This window comes from Telmatherina bonti (genome assembly GCF_933228915.1).
Source record: "Telmatherina bonti genome assembly, chromosome: 7".
NCBI lineage: Eukaryota > Metazoa > Chordata > Actinopteri > Atheriniformes > Telmatherinidae > Telmatherina > Telmatherina bonti.
The window spans coordinates 17173670-17201320 of NC_136625.1; the positions used below are offsets into that span (position 1 = coordinate 17173670).

A 27651-nucleotide genomic window follows, 5' to 3' on the forward strand; every position below is an offset into this window, starting at 1 on the left:
CGTGTAACATAATTTATCATCTTTTTCCACAATACAATGTGCAAACAAAGAAGGATGTTTGATTGCAACAAAGTGATTTTATTATAGAGGAATCACATGACACTGAGTAATTTTAATATTTATTACGCTAATTAGAAACATTAAGGGTCTAATTAGTCTTCATATAAGTCGATTAAACATGTGACCTTTGCTTGTCCAGAAGTTTTTTTTTTTTTTAAAGATGTCATCAGTCATCACCACAGCAAACAACTCAAACTAAAGGCTTTTTTTTCTTTAACAAAATACCTTCAAAACATCTTAGATAGTTACATTTTGTTCTTGACATAACTAATTTCATCTTCAGTTTTCAGCCAATCCCTTTGTCCCCTTATAATTTTTAATGAGAACAATGTAGCAAATGAACACTTCAACTTAAAAAGAGAGTTTTCTCTGAAGAGTTCACTTACCAAGCCGGGCAACACTTAGAAAGAGCCAGACAAATAAGTCCAGCACTGTAAGTGACATGATGACAGTCATCATCCCTCATCACTGATATTACTCATTTTCTTCATCAACACAATGCCTCTGTAAGAGCTTAGCAAGAGCTCCATAGACACACCCAAAGATTGGTCATCGCTTTTCTGTTACACACAGCTAAACGTCCATTTTCCCTATGAATGTGACATCGTGTTTTATTGGAATCATGCAGTCTTTATTAGTTGATATTAGAGCAGATGATTAGGTTGGTTGGTGCACATCATGCCGTAGCTCCCTCAGTGACCCTTTTTCTAAAATACACACTTGAGGACATTTTTATTTGCTTTTTTTTCTTTCTTTAATATTAAACACTGACATAAATAAAAGGTATGGAATAGGTATGGAATAAAAGGTTGGGAAATGTAAAGCAGCAAGTGAACAGGAAGAGCTTGGAGCTGATGAGGTGGAAGCAGGAGATGGGCGATCTAAGGACCTGAGTGACTTGGTTGAGCATGTTGGCAAGACATCTGGATCAGGTTTTTGTCTTTCTGACATGCAGTGGTTCGTTTTTAAAGCCCAAGGACAAACAACAGGCAAAGCAGGAACAAGGTCACAGGCACGTAAGACTCATAAATGTATGTGAGACATCAGTGTGGGACAATCCAAAATACAAAAAGAAGCAGTATGAGAGAAGACATTTCAAACCGTGAACTTTCTCTGCAGAGTTCAGGGTTTAGCTGTAGAATATCTAGAATATCTGTCCACTGCTGAAGCTGCCTGAGATGGGAACATGAAAGTCTGAAATGAATGTTAGGCCATAAAAGATGGTGGCCTAGCATAATTTTCTTATTTTTATTAAATCTACCTAAAATAAAAAAATTCTATTCAGCATCTGGAGAAGAAAAAAATACAAATAGAACAAAGTCTATTCAACTGAATCAACTAAATAAAAGAGTACAAAATAAATGAATTACATTCATACATCCACATATTTATAGTATGCACATTCGCACACAGATCCATTCATACATTATAAGGCACTTAGCTGATCTTCCTTACTTCTCACATTGAAGCTACACATTGGCAGATTTTCTCAGTCTTGGCTCCTCTAACGAAGGTTATTTCTGCATCTATCTAATATCGTATCTCTTCTCTAAGATCTTTCCACCCAACAAAAAGTCAGTCCAAACCTAACTCGTCTTGTCATCTTGCATTTATTTGCTAAATGCTGTTTGTTTAAAATGACCAGTGTGTTTATATTGCTGGAATGTGACACTGTGCTGCAAAGCACACCATATGATGCAGCGGGATGACATGTTGTTTACTGAGCTCTAGGATGCTGCAACACAACTAGAGCTCCAGGAATGGACATAAACAATATCAATGTTAAGATCTCACAAACATTTTAGTAGAAGAAGAGGTTTGACTGAATTGAAGGCTCAGGATAAATCCACAGAATTCAAATCCAAGTATGCATTCATATAATCTGGCCTTGGGTTCTTCCTTTAGGGAGTATCTTTTCAGTTAACCCCTTTTTACCAGGTGGCTTTTTCTCTTGAGCAGGATAATGCATGACAAGCGATTGTCTTGATTTGTCACAATTTAACCCCTAAAAAAAGAAATGTGATGCATAGAGGAGCAACGTTAAAATGTAATTTGTTTAAGTCCCAGCAAGATATATCATATCAGCTTTTCTAAGATAATTTTATAAAAAGAGCTGCTGTTCATAATTGAGTAGCTTATATGAAGTGACTAATAATGCAGCAGTAAAACTAAATCATGGCAATCTAAAAAAAAAGAAGTTTTTTTTTTTTTTTTTTTAGTTTGCTGGTCATTTCACAGATGAAGCTGCTGACTGGTTTCTCAGGTTAAGTCTGTGCCTGTTAACTGCATGTTTGCTTACTGGCAGGCTGGGGGAAGCACAGGACTGCTGATGGGCTGAGCTGTCAAACAGGCTTTTCCCTCAGACCTGTTCAAGACTAAACATTTTTCACACACATAACCAACACACTAGACCTCATCTTCCCTAGATAAGGTAACACAAATCAATCTATTCACAAATTTATGTGTCCCATACACATGCATCTGCACGTTTCATTGCAAATGTAAATGTTTCAGACGTCTCTTTTTATCATCATTTGTATTCTAAAAATCAATATCTGCTTCTTGGTTCTGTGCAATTCCAAGAGAAACAACAAAGACATCAGAAAAACCGTGTAATGACTGGCAGCATATTAGTTCAAAAGATATAAGATAAATTATTTATACTAAGAAACATACCAGCATATATTAATATATGCAAATGAGATTTCTTCAACTGTGTGATTTAGGAACATTTCTGTTAAGAGTAAGGGTGAGATCTAGTCAAATTTAACACTTAATGGGGATATTTAGTTCAATTAAAAGGGCTTATATTTCCTTAAACTACCTGCATCTAAGATATAGAAACAACAATGTCTGTCAGGCATTTCTAGGTTGATAGATGAAAATCACGTCTCCAGTTCCAACTGATTTGTGGGCAGAGTTTTTGGCCAGAAGTTGCTTTAGATTCTAGATGCTGAAAACAATCTGTCGGCTCCTGTGTGAAGTCTGACTTTGAACTCAAGGCTGCCTTGCAAATACACAATAAGTATGATAGTTTCCTTTAGATGAAAGAAGGGATTTTAAAGGTATTCTACAAGAGAGAACAAAATTAAAAGATTAGACCAGATTTGGACCAGATTTTGGTCACAAAAAGCAGCTTTTAGGCTTCAGGATTGTCCAAATGAAATGGCATAATCCTGAATAACACCCTGCTAATGAGCATTATGACACTTTCACATGTACTGATCGTCTTGACAGATTTAACAAATACAAGTTATCTTTTCCAGCTGGGTAATTTGAAGTGAACTGAGGAGGAGCCTGTCATCTTCAGATAGGAAATTGTCAGTCAGGGCAGATTGAATTCATTAATGCATGATGATTAGCTCCTGGGCGTCAGAGCGCTGCTGGTTCCACAGCAGGAAATCTTTTTTACTGGCCTTAAAACAGTTTGGATTCCCCACCCCCATTTTACAAACTGTGTTTTATGTCAGAGTGTGATCTCTGTCCCGAGGCCTCTCTACATCAAACAGCCACAACTTCACGCCATGTGTGACACAGATTCCACACAGACCCCTCAGCAGGAGTTTTGCTGATGTGCTTTTTATGAGGCTCATTTAGGGTGGCAGGCTTTGTTCTCCCCTGATATAGATGTGTACCATTTAACCGTCTCATGAGCCACTGAAGCAGCTCCCAATCTGCTGGCCTACATTTATGAAGAGATTTTAAATGTTCATTAGTTTAAACAATCAGAGGCACAATGCCTCTGTTGTCACAGTCACAGGAGTAAACGGCTTTGACAGTTTTGTCCCATTTTGTGTTGTGAAATATTCGGGCTGCAGTCATTCTGTGGAAAAAGAACTTTATTGTCTTTTGAGCTGATGTGAAACTTTCACAGTGGATAAAACAATAGTTGTCGGGCTTTTTATGGAAATGCATTTTTTAGTTTCAGATGTAAGTATTTCAATCCAGTTTGACCATGACAGGTTTATGTATTCAGCCGGAGTACTTCGCTCTCAGACTGCAGACTTGTTTCTCGAGTTTCTGAAAGTGGGCCTTGTATCAAGCCCTGTGGTTTATGGAACCAGCTCCCAGTTTGGGTTTGGGAAGCAAACACCCTCACTACCTTTAAGATTACACTTTAAACTAGACGTTTTGATGAAACATATAGTTTTGGCTGAGCAATGCCTTTCCTGTGATACTGCCATGGACTGAGGCTGCTTGCTGATGTTCCATGAAACACTGAGCACCTTCCTGTTATTTTCTCTTTTTGTTCTTTATTGTCCAAATAATAATTCATGACATTGCTGTTGTCACTGATTTGTGCTCCTCTTATTTCTCAGCAGGCATCCCTGCCTTAGAGTCATAGTGCAGTTAACCCCTCTTCCCAGTCCTCTCAACCTCCAACTGGTCAAGACAGATGACTTCCTGAGTCTAGTTGTGGTAGATGTTTTCTGTTAAAAGGGAGTTTTTTTTTCTTTCCATGTACGTGTGTGGGCTTGGGGATTGAATTTAAAGAACGAAAACTATTTTGAAAACTATCTGAACTTATACATTTTTTCAGTAAAGAATTTCTAAACTAAACTCTAAAATTCATTCTACTCTAAGAGATACCTGACAGACTCTCGTCAGAAAAGAATCATGAAAATTGTAACATATCATTTATTTATCTATCAGTTATGGTTTTGGGCACACATTTGTTTTTTTTTTTCATCAGATAAAGCACTTTATCATCATGCTTCCACCCATTCCAACATGATGGAGCAGCTGTTGCTATTGGTGACGGTGTATAGATGATGCTGTTTGTTGATTTAAGAATGACTTTTTATAATGAATGATAGCTTGCAAATTGTCGTAGCTACATGTTATAGCAGCCAGAAAGAGGTATCAAGTATGTTTTATAACAGTTATTAATCTGAAAAATTCTGATTCTGGTACACCCTAGACAGCTCGCCAGTCCATCACAGGGCCACACACACACACACACACACACACACGTATATATTATATATATGTTGAGGTGTGGTGTGGTGTGGTTGTTGAGGTGTGGCGCCATAGATGTGAGGGATTGTACTGTTCGGCTCCCTCATAGGGCTTTTCCACCGAGCTGGTTCCAGAGCTGGTTCGGAGCCAGAGCCAGACTTAGTACTGGTTCTTTGGTTTTCGACCGCCTAAACTCTGGCTCTTGGCTCTCAAAACCGGTTCTATCCTGACACCAGGATACGAGCATAGCATTGACCAACTGGTTAATAAATTAAAAAAACTTTAAAAAAGATTTCAGAGACCAGAAGAGGGAGCTGGGATGTAGCGGCAATGGCCTAGAAAGAACCCACACTTTGATATCTTGGACTCCATTATTGGTGACCGGCCGGCGAATCAAACGACCAGCGCCCTGAACTCTGCCATGGTTAATTCAATTTCCCAGCCCATGGCAGATGAAACCCTGATGGCTGGCAATGCAACATTTAAGCAGTCTGGTAAGTGTAGCCGTTTATGCACTAATGCACATATCCTGCAGTCTGAGATGTGGAGTGAATAGATTTTGACTGCAGTCTTTTGTTAGTGAAGCTAACATGCTAACAAATTGGTCACGTGATACACGTTCGCCGATAACAATCGCGACTGTCTCTAGATATGCAAGCATTGTGGTAAGTGTAGCTGTTTCACACTGTTACACTTTTGCAACAGGGGGATGTCTTGTGACATTACATGTGGAGGGAATCGATTTTGACCCGTTTAAACCTGTTGTTTTTGTTAGCGAAACCAACATGCTAACAAAACAAATGAGTCACGTGATTCACGTTTGCCAGTATCCCCAGATATGGATGAGTTATCCATATGATGTATGATGTGGCACATCAAAACTGATTGCTTTTTTTCTCCCTGTGTTTGCAACAGAACTGGCATCAGTGGAGTTGGAGCATACACTCTCGCCTGCGGCATGCAGCTCACCTGTGCCAGGAATACCTTCTTCACCATCCTCCACATCCACATCACGATCTTGCAGACCAGGTAAACAAGTTCACGGCACAAATTTTTGCAACGGGTTAGTTTAAAGCACCTATGCACTGCTTGGGAATGTTTTGGTGACACCATTTTTGTCCGGTGAACAAGTAAACAAAAGCAGGACACCGATGCAGACCTGCTGGGTTTCCTGGAAAGGTCGGAGGACAGAGTACAGCAGGACAGGGAGAGGGATGAACAATTTACTGTTGGCCTACTGGAAAGTCTGAGAAGGATGGAGGACCACAGCAGCGCTATGTGTTGTAGTGTAGGACAAACAAGGACCCAAGTGCAGATTGGATGTGGATACTAGGACAGGTTTATTGTTCTCCTGGGCAGAATGGTAGGCGGGCAGGCAGGCTGGTAGGCGGGCAGGCAGGCTGGTTGGCGGGCAGGCAGGCAGGTTGGCGGGCAGGCAGGCAGGTTGGCGGGCAGGCAGGCAGGTTGACGGGCAGGCAGGCAGGTTGACGGGCAGGCAGGCAAGAATCATGCACTGGTGACAGAACAGACAGTTGTGAAACAAGTCGTTTAAATTCTTAAACAGAAATGCTGCAATGGCCGAGAGCTGTTACCACAGATGAAACAACAATCAGGCGATGACTGGTGAACTGAGCTGGCCTTTTATCTTGCTGCCGCTGATTACCCGATGAGAACCTGGTGTGGACTTGATTGCCAGGGAAACAGGCACACCCACTGCAGCACAGGACAGAGCAGGAACCACAACACTATGGTTGGACTGATGGGGCGTATGTTATCCGTAATGGATATTATTAACGTAATGGATGTTATTAACCTTTGAATTCACTTTATTTGATTACTCACTGACCAAAAATAAATTCTACTATAGTAGATGTTTATCAGACAATAATATTACAAAATTTAAACAATCAATTGAATCAATTTTTTCACCTCTACCATGTGTTAGCATGACTGAGAGTCCCCCTTTAAGCCTTACTCCTGCTCAGATTGATCAACATGCTGATACTATAACAGCTTCAATGCGTACAACCTTGGATAATGTTGCCCCCCTAAAGAAGAAGAAATTAGGTAAGATTATGAAGGCTCCCTGGTTTAATTCCCAGCTTCGAGCTCTAAAACAGGCATCAAGGCGTTTGGAAAACAGATGGCGTTCATCAGGACTAGAGGAGTCTCACTTAACCTGGAAAGAAAGTTTAATTGTATACAAAAAAGCCTTACGTACGGCAAGAACAGCTTATTATTCATCATTGATAGAGGAAAACAAAAACAACCCTCGGTTTCTTTTCAGCACTGTCGCTAGGCTTACTAGGAGCCGGAGCGCTGTGGAGCCATGTATTCCTTTCTCACTTAGCTGTGATGATTTCATGTATTTTTTCAGGAATAAAATTGACACTATAAGAGATCAAATTCACAATACTCTTCCTTCTACCTATAATGTTGAGCCTGTTGTGGTCTCTGAAGCATCCTTAGAACCAGGATCTGACTTGTGTCTAAATAGTTTCTGTCCTGTCCAACCCTCTGAATTAACTAAAATAATAGCTTCATCTAAACCATCCACCTGTATCTTAGACCCTCTCCCAACGAGCCTATTTAAGGACATTTTCCCTTTAATTAATACATCACTACTAAATCTTATCAATATGTCTTTAGTGACAGGATATGTACCACAATCATTTAAAACTGCTGTAATCAAGCCTTTACTTAAAAAGCAATCTCTGGATCCAGAGGTGATGGCAAATTATAGACCTATATCTAACCTCCCGTTTATGTCCAAAATTCTGGAGAAAATAGTTTCCGCTCAGCTACATGCCCACCTGAGCAGAAATAATTTATGCGAGGAGTTTCAGTCAGGATTTAGAGCTCATCATAGCACTAAGACAGCATTGGTGAAAGTTACTAATGACCTTCTTATGGCCTCAGACAAAGGACTTGTGTCCGTACTTATCTTGCTTGATCTTAGTGCTGCATTTGATACAGTCGATCATAACATTCTGTTACAAAGACTAGAACAGGTGATTGGAATTACAGGTACAGCGTTAAGCTGGTTTAAATCATATTTATCTGATAGACTTCAGTTCGTTCATGTAAATGACAAGTCCTCCTCCCAAACTACAGTAAGTCATGGAATTCCTCAAGGTTCTGTACTTGGACCAATACTCTTCACGCTATATATGCTCCCTTTAGGCAAAATTATTAGACAGCATGGAATAAACTTTCATTGTTATGCAGATGATACTCAACTATACTTATCCTTTAAACCAGATGAAACAAATCAGCCCAATAGGCTACAAAATTGTCTCATAGACATAAAGACTTGGATGTCTAGTAATTTTCTCCTCTTAAACTCAGATAAGACTGAAGTAATTCTCGTTGGATCTGAAAAACTCAGAGCTAAATTTTCCGGTTTTGTAATGAACCTGGATGGCATTACTTTAGCTTCCAGTGCTACAGTGAGAAACCTTGGAGTAATATTTGACCCTGACCTGTCCTTTGGTCCACATATTAAGCAGGTTACTAAAACAGCCTTCTTTCATTTACGTAATATAGCCAAAATTAGGGACATTCTGTCTCAGAGTGATGCAGAAAAACTAGTTCACGCTTTTGTTACTTCGAGACTAGATTACTGTAACTCTCTATTACTGGGTTGTCCTAAATATGCCCTGAAAAGCCTTCAGCTGATCCAGAATTCTGCAGCCAGAGTCCTGACCAGAACCAGCAGGAGAGATCATATTTCTCCAGTTTTAGCCTCTCTTCATTGGCTGCCTGTTGAATCTAGAATAGAATTTAAAATCCTTCTCCTTACATATAAAGCCCTCCACAACCAGGCACCACTATATATCAAAGACCTCATTGTTCCTTATATACCAAGCAGAGTACTTCGTTCGCAGACTGCAGGCTTACTTGTGGTTCCTAGAGTCTCAAAGAGCCGAGCAGGAGGCAGAGCCTTTGGTTATCAGGCCCCTCTCTTATGGAATAAGCTCCCAGTTAGTGTTAGGGAAGCAGACACCCTCCCCACCTTTAAGACTAGGCTGAAGACTTATCTTTTTGATAAGTCCTATAGCTAGGGATGGTTAGCATCCCTTAGTTATGCTGCTATAGGTTTAGACTGCTGAGGGACATTTCCTGATACACTGAGCTTCTTTCTTTTTCTCTTTATCTCTTTCTTTTACCCCCCCCCCCATAACAGTGTTGCATCATTAACATGTATGTCTCCTGTCTCAGCAGGTCTCCCTGGCCGGGAGTAGCAGTTCCTGTTGTCTGTTGTCTTTCTGTCCTCTTCCCCCCACACAGCAGAGGCAGATGGCTGCCTGTCCTGAGCCGGTACGGTAGGCCCGAAGCAGCATCCCCTCCCCTGGTGGTGGTTTTCTTCAAGTGTTTCGTTTTGTTTGCAGTGTTCTGGTGGTTTGGTTTGTCAGTTTTTCCCCTTTTTGTTTAGATGCTGCTACGGCCATACCTCACTCCTTACATTTGAGCTGGTTTAGCTCAACTGTTTCTTTTAATATACCTGATTTTAGTTTTGTGTTAAATAAAAATTGTGTTTAAACTTGAACAGTCAATGCCTATGTGTAACTAACCTGTGTGCCAAATCAGTGGATACCAGGTTAGGAGTTTCCCAGGGGTGAAATTCCCTTGGGTGGCGTTGTCAGAACTATCGATTCTTGGATTGTTCCTCCCCATCACGCCACACACTGTTAGCTGAGAACATGATTTACAGCAAAGCATATAGGTTGTGTTGCAGAATAATTATGGTCTTAAGGACATTAGAGGTCATTGGAATTGTTGCTTTTTTTGCATAGCCTACTGCAATTTTGTCAATTTACCATTTTCTTGGCAATGCATTGAGAGATAAGGGTTTGATTTCATACTTTTTTTCTGTACCATAGAAGTTGATGCATTTAATAACTCTAGCAGAATCCATTAAGTATGGAACCAACAGATACCATCAAAAGGCCTTTTGCTGCAGCTTGTTTGTGTGTTCTGTTTTAAGTGGGGTTAAATCACACTGTGCTGAGTGGAGGCCACATGATTGACTCTGCCATTTAAGACCATGACATTTCTTTGCCTTAAGAAGTGTAAGCTTGTTTGGGTGGACACCAAAATGCCAATCTGGTCACTGCTTTAAAGTTATGGTCTTGGTCCAGTGAAGCACTGTTCCAATTAATTTCAAAGTACAATCATATGACTTGAAGTACTTAGGCTGCAATCTAACCTTCTGCCACAGCTTGTGCATCTGTTAATGTCAACAGATTCTGTGAGATTGAATGGATCAGGGTGGCAAAGTTTAGCTATAAGAGGAATTTTCTCATCTCTCCTACATATGCTGTGGGTTTTTGGTTAATGACTAGGCCTACATTCTTAAATCGAGAAAAGACCAAAAGCATGTAAAGTCCCTTTAAAAACAAGGCACTAATTGTTCTAAGAACTAAATCCTGTGCTATATATCCCACAGTACATCCTTCTAAACACATCCATCTTTTATTAAGCAGCTTTTAAAGCTGAAATCTACCTAAATATCCCATCCTCCTCAGTGTTAAAACTCATTCAAGTACTTTGGAATTTAAGAAGTGACAAACCCACAGATGACCCACAAAACAATTCACATTGCTATCCATATGTTACAAATAGCCACTATTAAATCAGCAGTTACCTCATGGGTAACATGGTGCATGTAACAGAGATGTTTAGTTTCCAAATCGTTTTATTGGTTAGATTAAGGTTTGATATGCTGTAGGGAAACACTGTTCCTTTATTCATTGCAAAGCTACGACACCGTGTCCGCATGGCAGCTAAAGCTGCAACCAGCCCAAGGTTGCACCTGTAGTCCCCTTGCTTCTTGGGAACAAAGAGATACTTGAAAACTGTCCTTGCACAAGCGCATGCCAGATCCCCGAGGGTGCCTGTAAATAAGAGGAGAAAGTTGTTACCCTGCAGGGAAGAAAAACAGCCACCTAACCCTGGAGCCATGCCTCTGGGGTACGTGATGAGTACTTGGTGGCTGAAATAATGATGTGATGTGGAGGGACAATGTGGGCTTATCATTTATAAGGCCCAAATTAGAAATGTTTTTTTTGTGTTAAAATGACATTTCTTCATAAATCGTTCTGTAAATAGTGAAGGTGAAACATAGAGACATAAGAAAACGTGATTAACGATTATTAGAGAATTTTATGTACCTTGAGTATTTTTTTTTTTTTAACCTCCTTCCCAAGGCAGCTAAACTGATCAGCAGAGCAGCGTAAGACAAACAGCGATGTCGGTCACTGCAATCCAATCTTGGTCACCTCATTTCCAATCCGTCACGGTGGTGTGCAGAATTAAAATGATGATTTTTTTTTTTTAATGAATTACTCGTGGACCTTACAGTAGCTACTGAAACATACACATTCAGGTTTTAGCTACCGTAACGTTACCCGGCAATCATACAGCATGTGTTCAGAGTTCAGAGTTCATCTGGGTTTCATAATGTGATGTAAACAATGGTTAGGAGAAAATATATTGGTTCTTTTTCTGTTTAGTCTTGTCTTTTTCTGTTGTAGTGTAGGACAAACAAGGACCCAAGTGCAGATTGGATGTGGATACTAGGACAGGTTTATTGTTCTCCTGGGCAGAATGGTAGGTGGCCAGGCAGGCAGGTTGGCGGGCAGGCAGGCTGGTTGACGGGCAGGCAGGCAGGTCGACGGGCAGGCAGGCAGGTCGGCGGGCAGGCAGGCAGGTTGACGGGCAGGCAGGCAAGACTCATGCACTGGTGACAGAACAGACAGTTGTGAAACAAGCAGTTTAACTTCTTAAGCAGAAATGCTGCAATGGCCGAGAGCTGTTACCACAGATGAAACAACAATCAGGCGATGACTGGTGAACTGAGCTGGCCTTTTATCTTGCTGCTGCTGATTACCCGATGAGAACCTGGTGTGGACTTGATTGCCAGGGAAACAGGCACACCCACTGCAGCACAGGTCAGAGCAGGAACCACAACATTTTCAATGCTATAATAAGACTAAATATTGTTATCTGTCTTAGATTTGAGTGTTTTGTCAGAAACAGCATAAGTAAACAGGAAATTCTTTGATGTGGCATGTGTAGAAATGCGGTTTTTGAATTTTGCTTCAGCTTGGACTTCAGTAATCTGGGCTCATACTTTTTCTGTCTTACTGTGGCTTTAAAAAAAACAAAACAACTGATTATAAAAACCATTTTTACATTCATTGGCATTAAGAAATCATTGAAATCATTGACTTTGATTTTACCAGGAGATCAGTGAAAAGACTGAGAAACAAGATTCATCACAGTTTACTTGCAATAACTCTGCAGCCTTTTCTGTAATCAACTGACGCAACCAAGCACAATAAATCTATCATAAAGGAGATATTTGCCAAGCACTTACACGCTCAGTGTTATTTGGAGGATCTATTTATTGGAAAGAATATAACACACTGCGGTCAAGTACACCATCCACTGCAACTTATTTATTCGAACAATGTTTAAAATTAAAAGTTTATTGTTGTTTGTCTTGCACAGGTACTTTAGTGAAACCTGCTGGTCTGCTTTTAAATTTGCCCAGCAGTCCTATTACCAGAGAAGACAAAACTCACAACATTACAAAACAAATTAAAAGAGTAGATTGTTAACAAAAAAAGACTGTGTTGTTGAAACAGTCTCTCCCTGACAAGGAATGATCTACTCAGGGGATGCAACACCAACTGATTGAACTAACATTTACTGATGACAGCTTATTTTCCTCCGAGCTGAATTTTAATGAGTGTTAAATGTCGACTAGCTGCAGAAACAGAGGATGTTGCACATATTCCTGTGCATGTTCGTACAGTGCTCCACCTGACCTGTGACCTCACAAACTCTCAGACCCACAGGAAGGCCACTCTGCAACCTCCCCAGCAAGTGCATTCCCAGATCCTTCTGATTTTATTACCTTGCACCCCTCTAACCCACCAACTTACAAAGCTGCTTCATGGCAAAATACCTGGCTTAAAAGAAATATGTGATTTTGCTCTGCTTTTCTGCATTCAGTCTAATGATTGTGATTAATTTTTCACTAATTTTATGTTTTTAGAAGAAACCAACACATCCTCTGGAAGACTGATGGATGAAATCTGCACCTTTTTGTCCTTGTACATGTTTTGTGGGTAGCAAACCCAATCATTTTCCTTCTAATGACATATAATTTCCTTTCATAGTTGTCCAAGTTTCATGTTTTTTTTGTTTTTTTTAAGGCATCCTTAAAAAGTGCTCACCCCCTCCAGATGTTGTGAAATTCTTAAGATCTCAGGGATTCGGCATGTCAAAATTATGAGTTTGTATCGTTTTCATGTCTTCAACTGCTCCTGAGGTGGATTGCAGGTTTAAGAGCATAGAGGAACACCTGTTAGGGGTATAATTATACTGTATATACACTGTGCTGTGGCTCCATATGCTGTCATGCTTAAATGCGCTGCAGATGGCATGTGATAAATGATGGTCTGCAAAAATCTCTCAAATTACTTCTGTGACAGTAAAAAATTGTAACATGCATTCTGCACGTTTGGATTTATGCATTCAATGTCTTCAGTTGCATAATGAATTTACACACATACCCTGGTCAAACCTCTAAACAATTCATAAATCATACATTTATACATAAATTAAGAAACATGTATATATGTATATAATGATACTACAATATATATACATTGTAGTATCATAGTAGTTGCTCAAGTTGCTTTAATTGATGTATTAATAGATAAATAACACAAGTCAAAGTTAATACATGTATTATCTTGTATGTAACGATTTACATGACTGATTCCAATTTAAAATTTACAAGGTAGGTCAAATACTTATATAACCAAACTATGGTGATGGAATCGCATGTTTCTCCATAGAAGTGTTCTGATAGTCTTCAGTTTGCTGACATTTATGTATGCTCTGAGAGAAAACTTGAAACTTGAAATATTGTTAATATAGTTATATATCTCATTTAAAAGATCAGGCAAATGACAAATCTTTCACTTGTACATGTTTCTTAAAGGTAAAGATCTGACATTTAACTTAAACATCTATTCTCAGAATGAATAGTCATTTGAATAAACAAGTCATAATTTGTATTATTATTTCTTCTTCTTATTTCTTCAATAAAATAGTGGATTGATGTTGTATAATTTGTTGATTTACCTCCAGTATATTATCCCAAATGTTTCCAGCTTTGTTCACACACAGAAATCTGCCAAGGCTGTTGAGAACATCCAGATTGTACAGCTCTGACCAGAAGCTTAGATATAAAACTTGCTTACTTAGAGCTTTTGTCTAATTTTTTTCTGCCACACAACCTTTAAATGTCATTGTTTACGTGCTCATTTGGAACACAATACTTGAATAGAGAGGTCCGTTTGTGGAAGTTGATATTATGTACAATAAGTGGCTCATTTCAGCCACCCAAGTCATACTTAAGGTAGCATAGCTCTGTAATATCACAGGAACTGTCAGCATTCTTTCATATTTTGTAGAGTTACTGTTTTAACTTTTGCTTATAAATACTACATGAAGGGAGGGGTTAGCTTGTTTGAAAGTAAGTTATCGATTAATACATTCACATTTTTATTTGAATGAAAAAATAGGGTATAAACATATTAAACTAAATATAATATATAAACATTTAAATGTTCTCCGTTGATATGAATGTAATGTCAGATATGTTTATGTCTGGTGAAGGCAACAACTCCCATTATCCCATAGAGCTTCATGTATCCAACAGTTTGAACTGAGATTATTTATTTTCCCATTCACACATCCTCAGCTCCTTTTTTCTTTGTCCCTCCCACCTGAGAGGTGAATGGAAGAGATGAGGACTGATATGAGGAAAAAAGCTGTGAGGTGACAGACATTTGATAAAATGAGACAGATTTCCTTTTGAAGCTGTTATTTAAAAACCAACATCAATCCATGGTGGCAGCTGCATCTAAACGTTGTTATTATCCTGTCTACTGAAGTATTCCATCATTTCTGTCAAATGAACATTAAAAAGTGTATATATTGTATTTGCTTTTCATTCACTTTACCGTGTGGACTGAGTCTGTAAGATGTGGCAGCAGCTGAACAGACTTGCAGACTTGCAGACTTTAGCAGCGATTCCCCGTTTCCTCTCGCTCCTCTTACCTCCGGGTGAATGTTCGGACACATCACTATTACTTACTATTATGTGAAAATATAATATTATTATTATTATTATTAGTAATATTATTCCCTGCGATGGACTGGCGAGCTGTCCAGGGTGTACCTTGCCTTTCGCCCAAAGACAGCTGGGATAGGTCCCAGCTTCCATGTGACCCTGAATTGGATTAAGCGGTTTGGAAAGTGAATGGATAAATGAATTATTATTATTATTATTATTATTATTATTATTATTATCATCATCAATAATAATAATAATTAGGAACCTAGGGGTCCTGAGGGAACTTTTTTAATCTTACAGGAGCAGGCAGTGAGAGAATAAACCAAGTCCCAGAGTGATACAGCTCCTGTAATATTTGTATTTACAAATGAAGTTGAGGAGGTTTGAAGCAAGACGTTACAGTAGAACATAAAGCTCAGGCTTGAAGAAAGACAAAACAACACAAAAGTGTGACATTTCTTCCATTCATGTAGTTATGTGAAATACATCAGAGAATATTTTGGGTATGGGATATTATTACCTAGTAGTGATCAGAATACCAGCGGTGAAAAGCAGGTTCCACTGTATACAGTTCAAGATAATCAGCTTATAGATAATAAACTTGTTTTTACAAAATATTTTTGATTCATTCATTCATTCATTCTTGTACAACGAGTTATAGGACCTATCCAGGAGTCTGATGTTTTGGAGCTAAACTGTAACTTAGGGAGCTTGGCGCTTTGGAGTGAAGGTAATAAACTTCATCACAGTGAAATGTGATAACTTTTATGAGTATTTAAGGAAAAACAGTATTTATCTGGCAGGAGAATCACCACATAGACTTTGCTGTGAGACTCAAGGTACCACCAACAGCAAGGAGCTAAACCTCAAGGTCAGTTATATGTTTAGCTGTACATTCTCTGCTTTTCAGACATAATTTTAGTGCTATTCAGCACAAGTTGGAGAGTGATGAGGCTTCAGGAGAATATAAAATGGAAACTCCAGGTTTTTGAAAGTTGGCTGAACAGATTTAGAAAAGCGGCAAAGTTCGGAGAAATATCATGCAATTTCACAGAAAACTGTGGTATTGATTCAAACAAATTTTTTATTGTACATTTTCCGGTGCTGTACAATCTGACTTTAATCCCAGCATCCACCAAAAAAGTTTAAAGATTTGGGGTGTTAATAGGTGCCATAGATGATTATAAAGACTTTAAAAAGTAGTGATGAGTTAAGAGCCAAATACAAAAGCAACAATATTAAATCAAAGTTTATTTCTATTGCACTTTTGGGTAGCACAAAGTACTTTATAGAATAAAAAGCAAAGCTAAAACAAGGTTAAAAATACACCTTCAAATGCAAAAACATATGATTCACCCACGGTCGAATACATACTCTCATGTTTTTACACACACTCACATAGGTAAAACATATAAAACACTCTCATCCAACCCTTTAGGCAAACATTAGATCCCAACACCAAGCTCAGTGGACAGTGTGGATGGATATCCATCCACACTGGGACACTAAGCATGACCACAAAGGCCACCACCACAAGACCCACCCACCAGTAGTTATTAGGAAGTGGAGAACGCACCAACCCACCATGACAATAGCAATCTCTGCAGTGGTGACTCCATGAACTCGTTTGAGAAATAAGAGAAGAGATTTTACCACAAATATATGTGCAAATGTGTAAAAGCCTTGTTACTGACCTTAACATAAACACATTTGTGGACAAGGTGGTGACCAAAACAAAAAAGAAAGATGTATAATATGTTTTTAAATGAGTAGTTCTGTTGTATCCTTAAATTTTACATCACATGTCATACATATAACTTCCCTAGTGCTCATCTGGCTCTGCAGAAGCCTGATATTAACCCTTTCATTTGAATAAAAGAAACCAAGATGCCTCATATTCCAGGATTTTAAAACAGAGATCAAAACCTGCATAATACCTTTACATAATACCTAAAAGGCTTATCAACTCAGTTTAATAGTTATATCTGTTATTACAGCATGATCAACTCCAACCACAACTAAAGTACCTTAAAAACCTTCAAACAACCGTCAGGCAGTATCATTTAACAAGAGTCTGTGTTTTTCATCAAACACGTGCTTCGTTATGAGTTCTTCTCCACTAAAACTGTTGCCTGTGTTATTTCCATGCACAGAGAGAAACAGATGTCTCCTGATGGCAACTGGAAATATAACAGTTTGACTCCTTTAGAAATGTGTAAATTGCTGATGTTGAGTCATCATCAGTCATACAGGAGGGACAAGTGTCCTAAGGGTCCTCAGGGGCCAACTGTTTGACTTCAGAAAAGCAACATTTTGGACCAGCTGTGGAAAAAATTGTGCTTATATTCTGTAACTTCATTTAGTCTTGTTCTCAATTTGAAATGGCAAAGGGAAAATATGGGGGGGGGGGGGGGGGGGGGGGTCACAAATTCTGCAATGAAACATCTTAATGACATTTTAAGACATAAACAAAATATAAGCAAAAAAAAACCAAACCACTTATAAGGCTGGAAAATTGCAACTCCAATCAGTTCTTTTGTTTGCTGGCTTTAGTGTGCTTAGTGGGCAGGTGGGGATTAAAAAAGTGCAGCACTTCATGTCATTTCTAGTAACTTTGTTTTAAATTTAACATTTAATAAAATGTGTCTGATGATTTTTTCCTTTTTCTAATTTCTTTTCAAAAAGAAGTAAAACTTTGGCTTTATTCTATTCATTTAGCAGAACCTTTTCTCCAAAGGGATAAACTAGAATACAGTATTTATAGTGAGAATCTCACTAATGAAAGCACAAAACCAAGCATAGTTTCAGCACAGGCGGGGGGTGCACAGCTTTGTAGAATTTGCCTAAAGGGGGTCCTCAAGGACAATAAGCTGGGAACTAAAGTTATAGAGCATACAGAACGTAGCCTCCCTAATCACTGATGTCTACCAGGCAAAATCTTCTCGCAAATGATTTTTTTCAGCATTGCTAAGCAGTCCATGTGATATCTATTTCAGATGGAGCATGTGATGTGATGATGCTTTGAGTCGTAACTTCAAACACCAAATGACATTGCTAAAATAAATAAATAAATAAATAAATAAATAAATAAAAAATAAAAGGTTTTTTTTCTTAAAGAAGATTATTTTTAAATGGTTAGTAAATATTTTCATTAAAATTCAGGTTTTTTTTCTTTTGAGTCCGACCTTTGGTTATTGTAATTAATTTGCTCCAGTCTGATTAAATATGTTAATTTTATCATAAAAAGGAGTCAAAATTCAAGTAATTTTCTTTAAATTAAATTGACAGGAAAATACTTTTAATTTAGAAAAATAAAATTCTAGATATTTTTTCTCATGTACATGTAGTTTTACGAGAAGACCATATCATGTTATAATGTCATGCTTATAGATCATATAAATGTGAAATGTAGAGCATTATAACATCATACGTTTTGTGGTGAGAACATGGAATATAACTATATTTGCCTTTTGAATGAGTAAACTGTACATGCAGTATATCAGAAAAAATGGCTGTTCCAAATGGGAATAAGTTTTACTTCATACAGCGAGACAAGCAGAGATATGGTGTACGGTGGTGAATCTTATAAAACAATAAAAATTTGAGAAAAACAATTAATCATTGACATAAACAATGGAAATGTTTCTGCTTGATGACAACAATTTCCATAAAATGTATTTTGCTCCAATATTTCTTGGTCTCACCAACCTCTGCATACAGTAGTGTGATTTTCATGATCACACAATGAAACTTATCACAATCTGACATATGATCAACATTTTTACAATAAGATATTACATTATATGGATTATACCAATTTCTTTTTATTTGGGTGACAGCTTCCATATCATCACCATTTTTAAACATATTTCCAACAGAGTCATGATTGTTGGGACTGGTTTAAATGGTTTACTGAAAGATGAGTGGTTGAAATAACCAAAAGGTATTATAACATTGATGTGAAGCCAAAGTTAGTCAAATGCCAGCTAACAAAGCTGAAGTCATAAAAATGGATATAATAGTGAATGACTATAATAATTAGATTAAAGACATAACAATCAGTTGATTAGATCAGAAGCAAAAATATCAGACATGCTCATGAAAATATGCCTGTTAGAGATCGCTAGTTGTTGAAAAGGATGCTTGGGCCACCTTACAAAGATATACGACTGTCCTGGAATGTTTAAGGGCTCTTGTTCCCTCAAAGGCTGCCCGCCCTGTTTGATCTTTCCCATCTCAGTTTTTTTTTTTGCAGTTTCCACTGCTCCCACAGCCCTCTGCATGCTCCACTGACACAGCTGCAGGCTGTGAAGGCCACGTGGTACAAGCCAAGCATTACAATCATGTGCCAAGCTAAAAGAGCTATTGGCATGTTGGTTCAGCTGGCTTGGCCTTCAATAACACATTAAGCTCTTTCGTGTGTTTTATAAAACATGCATGTGTAAAAACATAAGCTATACTGCGAGCAAGATGCTTGAATTTCTTTAATTTTATTCAGATTTACAAATCTTTATTCTAAATTGGATAAAGGACTCTTCCTCAGACTGAATAAATTGGCTGAGTAATAGAACAACTCAGCAGACATCTGACACTTAGTTTAAAAACATTATCAAACAAGCTGGTGCAACAAAGTCTGCGATATTACATTGCACTGAGGTGAAATGAAGTCATATTATTGCCATCCTGGACAATACTGTTCACACGTTTGCCAATATACTGATGCAACACAGAGGTTTTTTGAGAAATAGTCTTTGCTGCAAATTCCTGCAGTTGGGCTGTTGTTCAGGGAGAAAAGTATTAGAAGAAACAAAACAGAGACTGCAAGCATAAGCAGGGGATGTTACTCTTGTTTACTGCTGCTGATGTATCTTTAGGAACGTGCCATGAATACCAGGAATGCTTTTTGAACTTTTAAGTTTTTCCTGATGTTGAAGGTACTTATCACAAGCACTGAAGCTGTGCGTTTTACAAGCTTGTTGTCTTTGTGTTTATGCACTGAAGTGTTTATGCTAATTCTAAAACTGATAAAATCTCAAAGTACACATATCAATTTACACATCAGCACAAATTCCAGAGCTATGAGGAAAGACGCTCAGCAGTAAATTGCACCCTGTTTGTTTCTTTTCTGAGAAGAGTCGTGCGGCTCACCTTTCCTAATTACAGGAACACTATTGGTTGGACGTTTGGCTTTATAGGAGCCAATCCTGGAGCACCTAACAGCATGCTGGAGCTGTATGACATGCCTTTTTGTTCTTAATGATCAAGGGAGCTCCTTAAAAATGTTTCCCCCCGTGTCTTTACCGTACAGGGGAGTAGAGAGTGAAAGAGTTTAGTTAGCTCAGATAACCACAGCGCAGCCAGCACCCCCTCCTCCCTCCGAAGAGAGCCACTGGATCCAGAGGTGATCACAGGACGCCACAACCTCAGCACCTTCGCAAGTAAGGACTGATGCCAAATTTACTCCAAGTCAATATATTTTTAGAGTGACTGACTGGAACTTTTGCTGCTTTGAATTTTTCTCAAAAGTGAGGAACTCAGAAGATTTACAAGCTGACTGTAGGAGACAATTAGTCTTTTTGAGAAAAGCCGCTGTAAATCCACCAGCTGAATAACAAAGAACATCAAGCTTTTGGTGGTTAGATTGTTGAATTCACTTGTTTTATTTGATATTCTGATATTCATAACCAAAGCCTTTTTTCTCTCAGTAATCCTTGGAAAGCTTTATTACAGTATGTCCTCAATCTTCTCCATTGTCTTGGCATCAGCCAGTGAAATAAAAGCACGGTTTTGTTCCAAATGCATTGTCTGTTCAAGGATTTTCATATCCAACAGCTTGCTGAAAAACTCGACAAAAAGCAATAAGACAGAAAGATCAATCAAAGCCTAGTTGCTTTGTAATATTACGGCCTGCTGGCAAAGATTCCCTCTGCAAATACTGTGAATATTGTTAACTGTTCCCTCAGGAAGCACCTAAAACAGAAAATGGCCCGTGCTGGTCAACCATCTCTTCACCTGATCCACATCGGATTCCTGTTAGCAGTTGTTTTATTACCAGGTAAGTTTAAAAATAACTAGTTTTAACAAGTTTCCAATTCATTTAACTTTTATTTAGCTTAATTAGTCACTGAATCAATGTTTGTTCTGAACATGGAAGACATGTCAAGGGTAGATTTTATTGACAAACTCTGGAGTGTTGAAAATGTTCAGTTAGCAATTTTATCATTTTGGCTTCCCAAATCTTTGTGTCAGCCAATCAGCATCTGTTATTACAGGCTGTACCTTTCATTGTAGATATCCAAAATGAAACATGTAATTACTTAGACTGAATGAATTCTGCTAATTTTTGTCAGCAAAAAGAGCCTATTTTACTGCACTGGAAGTGATTTCTTGATCTATAAGGGTATAACATTCATTCATTCTCTGAACTGCTCAGTCCAATTAAGGGTCACGGGGAAGCTGGAACCTATCCCAGCCATCTTTGGGCAAGACACGGGGTACAACCCAGACAGGTCGCCAGTCCATCACAGGGCTGGATATAACATTTCATTCATAAAACATGATCATGTACATGTGGTTTAAAGTCAGAACAATTAAAATGCTGCTAGCTTTGGTGCATCAATTAAACATATAAATTTAAACATATAAAGTGTAAATTTACCACTTATGTTCTCAACATAAAAACTTATGAACTTTATTTCTTTTTTTTTTTATATTAAAAAGATTTCTTAGCATTTCTTAGCATTAGCATAGATAAAGGCAACATACTGTTATAAGTTAAGCTTGGATAAAAAAATTCATAAATCAATACATAATAACATAAAAGAAATTGTTGTTTTCTTGCAGAATCTTGTAAGAGATTTTTTTTTTTTTATCGTTAACATTCCTCCAGACTTATTTTACAGTCTTTTATATCTGGACTCTTCTTATTTGGTGTAAACTAGTCATGATGGCTGATTCATTCATTTATCAATAAATTTACTATATCAGTCACACTGAAACAGAAAGGTTTTATAACATCGCAATGTCGTGATTGATTGTAAAGAACATCCATTAATCAATGGACAAATACAAGGCAATTTCACAAATAAATGAATAAAAAACAGAAATAAATAAATAAATCTTTTTAAAAAAGTGTAATTACTACATTTTCCCTCCTCAGTTCTCTACTATAAAGATGAGGATGTCTAAATGTATTTTGAATTAGAATTAGTGCACATGGTTTTGATGTTCAAAACAACATGGATAGATTTAAAACGTATGCAGTGTCACAGAATGTAGTTTACTTGTTGGTCATGGGTCCTGTCATGTGACAGGACACTACATGGTTCAAAATAACTGCATTCCAAAATATATCTACATCACAATTTTCACACCCAGATTGTGAAACTTATGCATATTGTATTTGTGAACAAATAGTCAGTTTTAACAAATCCTGCAATAGCATCCAGTGTGTTGGAAAATGGTGGTGACTTTGAACCCAAAAAACAGGTCAAAACACATTTTAAATCGTGCCTATTTCAATAAATTGTGTAGTTTAAGTGCATTTTGATGTTAATTCAATCAGCAATTGAAGTTTTTTCTTGAAAATTATATTGTGAGAATGCTCAAGACAAAATTTGAAGCTGGAAATTGTCATGGCCAGAACAATGGCATGTTAATCTGTGCCCTAGATTTCTACAAACACTGTTACCCCTGTTGCTTCAGTTGTAAAAAAGCCTGCCTGGATGCTCTTTAGTAAAATGTTACCCTAATCATAAAAACCACATCTCTGGTTGTGGAAATTTTCCATATTATTAACTGAAAAGGACCGGAAGGCTCTGGGATAACCAGCTGACTTGACTGTTTTGATATAGTCATTAACCTCTGGAGCTGAAGACACTCAGACACGTCCTCTCTCTCCCACCAACCACTTTTACAGTGTATTTGTAATTGGCTTTTGGGAGGGCTTGTTCTTTGTAGTTTTACAGGTTAACATTGACGAGCCCCCAGTAGTGGTATAAACTCCACTGGTCTAGTTCAAAGCTAAAGAATATAACATGCTGCAGGCAGGGTGGAAACCTGGAGGTGAAAAAGGAGCAGGGGGATGGTTAATCTGCAGGATGGTGCCCATGTTAGGGTGCCAGAGCTCCAGTACCTGCCGTGTTTTACCCAGAGGCTTATTAGTAGGTCAGCGTTTTCCCTGATGCTGAGAAGGAAACTCAACATCTGGTTCAAGTCAGTGAATGCTGCTGCTGGTAACGTGGCTGCTGCTTATGTCTTTACAGACTTTCTGGGAGCGGTTCCAGTGGAGCAACGTAAGCAGGAGGAAGGTGAGGCGGTGTGACATGGCATCTATAAGCCAAGGAATTAAAGTATCTCAATCACTTACATTAATTTACATTTTTTAACTTCCTTTTACCATTTATGCAAGGTTTCCAAAGGGATCTTTTCTGGGTAGCTGCTTGTTAATATAATATACACCACCAGGTTATTCTGAAAGTATTTAAGCAGATTAGTAATGTTTATAAGTCATGTATATCACCCCCCTGTTCTTCTCTGTAAGATATTTGCTATTTTGCTTTTCAGATTTATGCTAGAGTGGTAAAAGTTTTTTTGACTATATTTTTAAGTCCAATATAAGGGCTGCACCAAAAGAAGTTATTCTGTCCCATGGAAAACTTAGTGTCCGAGCTGCCTGAAAAACTAGTTAGGTGGTATCAAGTACAACTTAAAGTATCTTCACTTTCATGAAACTCATTTTTATAATACCTGTGGCATAGTCAGAGTAGCTGACTTACAATTAGTGAGTTTCAAAGTAGACACTACAGTAAGTTCAATACGGACACTTTGAGCTTTAGTAATGTGGTTATACAGCTTTCAATACACCCCTTTCACCCTGCACTGGGACTGAACTGTATAAAGTTGCAGAATATAGGAAACTGAATGAAGCGGTCTTCCCGTGCTTTCTGGTTCTCAAAACTGAACAGAAACAAGCCCAGCCTTTATCAATGTAACTCTATGAAACAGTCGTGTTTGCTTTAAAGCTGATGGTGGAAAATATAAAGCTACAGCTAGGCACTTGCTAGCTTAACACAAGGACTGGAAACCACACAAACTTTAATATAACGCTAAATAAATTTTAAATTTTGCATAGAATAAAGAAATTTGGGGTTACATGTAATTAAACTGATTTAAGAAGTTTGGTCAACTGATTCTGATAACTTTGGAAATACTTGGGCTAGCTGTGCTAAGATGTGCTTTACTAAGCTAACAAGCTAACCTAAAAAGGGATGGTTGTAGCTTTATAGCTAATTTATACACATGGTGAGTCTTACCAATTTTCTCCAGAAAAAATAAAATAAACTATTTTTTTATATAGCTTAATATCTTTCTGAGGTAATGTAGGCTAAATGTCTTAAGATTATTTAAAACAACTTGAAAAAAAATATTTTTTTTATTATAAATTACTAATAAAATGAATATGATAAAAAATAACCTAATTTTAACATAATGAAATATTTAACATGAAGTCCAATATTAAGTGCATATTTATAAAAACATTTATGTGAAAATAAAGTCATCGGGATTGTCACCATGCCTGTAAGTTATAAAATAAACTGGAGTATAGGATGTTATTCAGCTTTTGAAAATCCAGATTTATACAGCTGAACTTTGGCACCAACACACCAACCTGACTCCTTTTTAATCTTCCTTCCCTGCCCTAACAGTGGCTGCAGTGTCTGATGATGTGAAAGCTGAGGCCATGGCCAACTTGAAAAAGCTGGTTCGTAACAGAAGGAATGTCCCAGTCTTGGCTGTGCCCCAGTTCAAACGCGTCCCTGACTTCTGGGGATGGTACAAGTACTTCATGGACAGTCACAACCAGGAGGGAGTGAGTTAAGCTTGTTTCACATTAATTATTCAGTTTCTCCCAGCCATGATTATAAAACATTGCAGATTTGCTTTTGCATAAATTAAAGCATTAATAAGCCATTTATTCATTCAGGCAATGCGATATGTTTCAGAGCTTGATACATTTATTTGTTCTCTGTTAAAAAACACAATTTTCAAAGATAAAGTAATGACAGAATATCAACAGCAAAGGGTGGCAAGGAATTTTATCATAGTTGCAATTAATCACGTAAATAGTTTTGGACCAAAACATGTTCATTTAACATCCATGCCACCTTTGTCTTCAGGTTGAGAACTTGGACCGTCTATACTTGGCCTACTTGCAGAACAAACATAGATCTGAGGAGGGACCCACTTTCAACCACTACCTCAAACACCTCAGTGAAATCTATAAAACCTGTGCTGATTCTGATGATCCAGAATGTATTGCTGAGTCTACCAGCAAGCCAAAGGCTGCTGTGGTGATGCCTGCCCCCATCAAGTCTGCTGCCATCAGGATGTGCAACCCCTACATTGATCCATACTGCCTCTATCCCATGATACCAAAAGCTGTTGCCCCAGAGCCTGAGCCAGAACCAGCTCCAGCTCCGGCCAAGGTACCAGCTCCCATCCTTACTCCTGTTCTGCCCTTGCCTTTGAAGGGGTCCACTGGTTTCTACTACTATGCACCAGTCCTTGAGCCCTTTCTGAGTGCTGAGCAGAGAGCTGAACTGCTGAGGATCTGCCACCCTGAAGATGTGGATTGCCTGCAATATCACCTGCGAGCAGCATATGGCTACCGCCCAGTCCTTGGTCCAGCCCCATCCTATGCTGCCCTCAAATGTGACCCCTCGGACCCCTACTGCCAGCCCCCCCTGGTCAAAAAGGCCCCCACTGGCTTCTACCACCTGCTGTACCCCAGCTGTGACCCAGCAGTGGATCCTCTGTGTGTGTCCAATGTCGCAGCCCCTGCCCCTCTGGCTGATGGGGAGGCCCCTAAAGAGCAGCACTGCAACCCTCTCTTTGATGCAGGCTGCAACCCCCTGACTGCCACCAGGCTGTCTGGCCTCACCAAGCCTGTCCTGGAGTATGCACCCAAGGATGCACCTGCTCCTCCTGCTGCTCCTCTGACCTGCGACCCTAGATACAACCCGTACTGCATACTGGCAGCAGCCGCTGCCCTGCGCTACCCAGTTCCACAGCTTCCCGAGCATCAGGTCTGAATCTGAAGTTCTGTTAGTAGTTTCTTTTTGACTAATCCAGTGTATTCTTGCTCTGTGGTTCTATCATTCCTAACATTTGGTTTATTAAATGTTATAGTAAAATGAAATGGGTGTTAAATAATGCTTTTACTTGAGCTTAAATCTGCTATGCATCTGTTTTAAACCAAAAACATAAATCAATCAATCAACCAGGTCCGCTACAATCTCGGAGTCCGTGGCAAGACCAAAGAGGGCTACGACTGCTTTGTGCACTATGACAAAGATTGCACCCCAGTCAAGTCTGGCCCAGAGGAACCATCTGCACCCTTCTGCCATCCATATGATCCCAACTGTGGCAAGTTTGCTTCACCCTCCAACATTGAGGCCCCAGAGCCCAGCAAGGATGGCATAGTCCTTCCAGATCCTGACTGCGACCCCGAGTACGACTACAACTGCCGTCTGCGCCATGCTGAGCCCGCTGCTTCTGCTGATGAGCCCATCGCTGATGAAGAAAAGGCTGCAGACGAACCAGCCAAGGAGGCCTTTGCTCCACATCTTGCTGTCCCAAGCTTTGATGATTTTCTTAGAGGTGTCATGAGCAAACATAAATAGATTTCAACCCCTGCCAGATAAACAAACTGGTAGCTATAGTGCTCACGCTCTTTATGGACTTTGTGGACCACAACCTTCCACAGTATCATCAAGGTGAAACAAAGCTATCAAATAAATTACAGAATAATGCCACTCCTAAACATCAACTATGAATTTCCCAGATAATCTGAAAGGTTTTTGTTTGTTCTAGTTTTAGTCTACATGAAAAGGACCAGGCAACACATACAGTCTCACTAAACTTGTGCATTGCATACATCATGGTTGTATGTTTGTAGAAAAGAGTCATATTTATAAATGTGTAGTAGAGTAGGGTTAGTATGAAACCGCGTTAGTGGGCAAAATATTCTCTCTGTTGTACATTCTTTTTATCCAAAGTGTATTTAATGTTGTTTTCCACAGTTTCCTGTTTCACCAAATCTGTCAGTGTTTCTTCAGTTTAGTTTTTATAAAGTTCTAAATAAAAAAGAAAAACATGTATTGAATTTCATTTGGCCAAACCATCAGCACCCTGAACATCTGTTCAGTAGCTAAAGATAATAAAAAAAAAGGAAGAAAACACTGTGTTACAGTGCAGACCAAATATTTAAACTTTGTTAGAGCGTTTGCTCTGTGGGTTTCATTTCAGAGCATCACATCGCAGCTGTTGGAACCAACATCCAGCATATAGTTGTGCCAGCTGGCATGTTGTGTTTGGTTCTCAGCGATTTGTGCTTCACCAGTGTTGAAATAACTTATTGTTACTCCATCTGGAGTTAATTTTCATCCATATTCAGCATAATAAATATGTTA

The 27651-nt window shown here is 38.6% G+C and overlaps 1 protein-coding gene across 1 annotated transcript; it reads left to right on the forward strand.

Annotated features, from left to right (window-relative positions):
• Positions 1–558: 558 nt before the first annotated feature.
• Positions 559–26862, forward strand: and2 (actinodin2; the record flags this gene model as incomplete). The annotated part of the gene is made up of 7 exons (XM_079243775.1): positions 559–566; positions 5935–6048; positions 19434–19550; positions 20561–20616; positions 24886–25049; positions 25357–26265; positions 26464–26862. 7 exons carry the CDS (start codon positions 559–561, stop codon positions 26860–26862), a joined length of 1767 nt encoding a protein of 588 aa, XP_079099901.1.
• Positions 26863–27651: the final 789 nt, after the last annotated feature.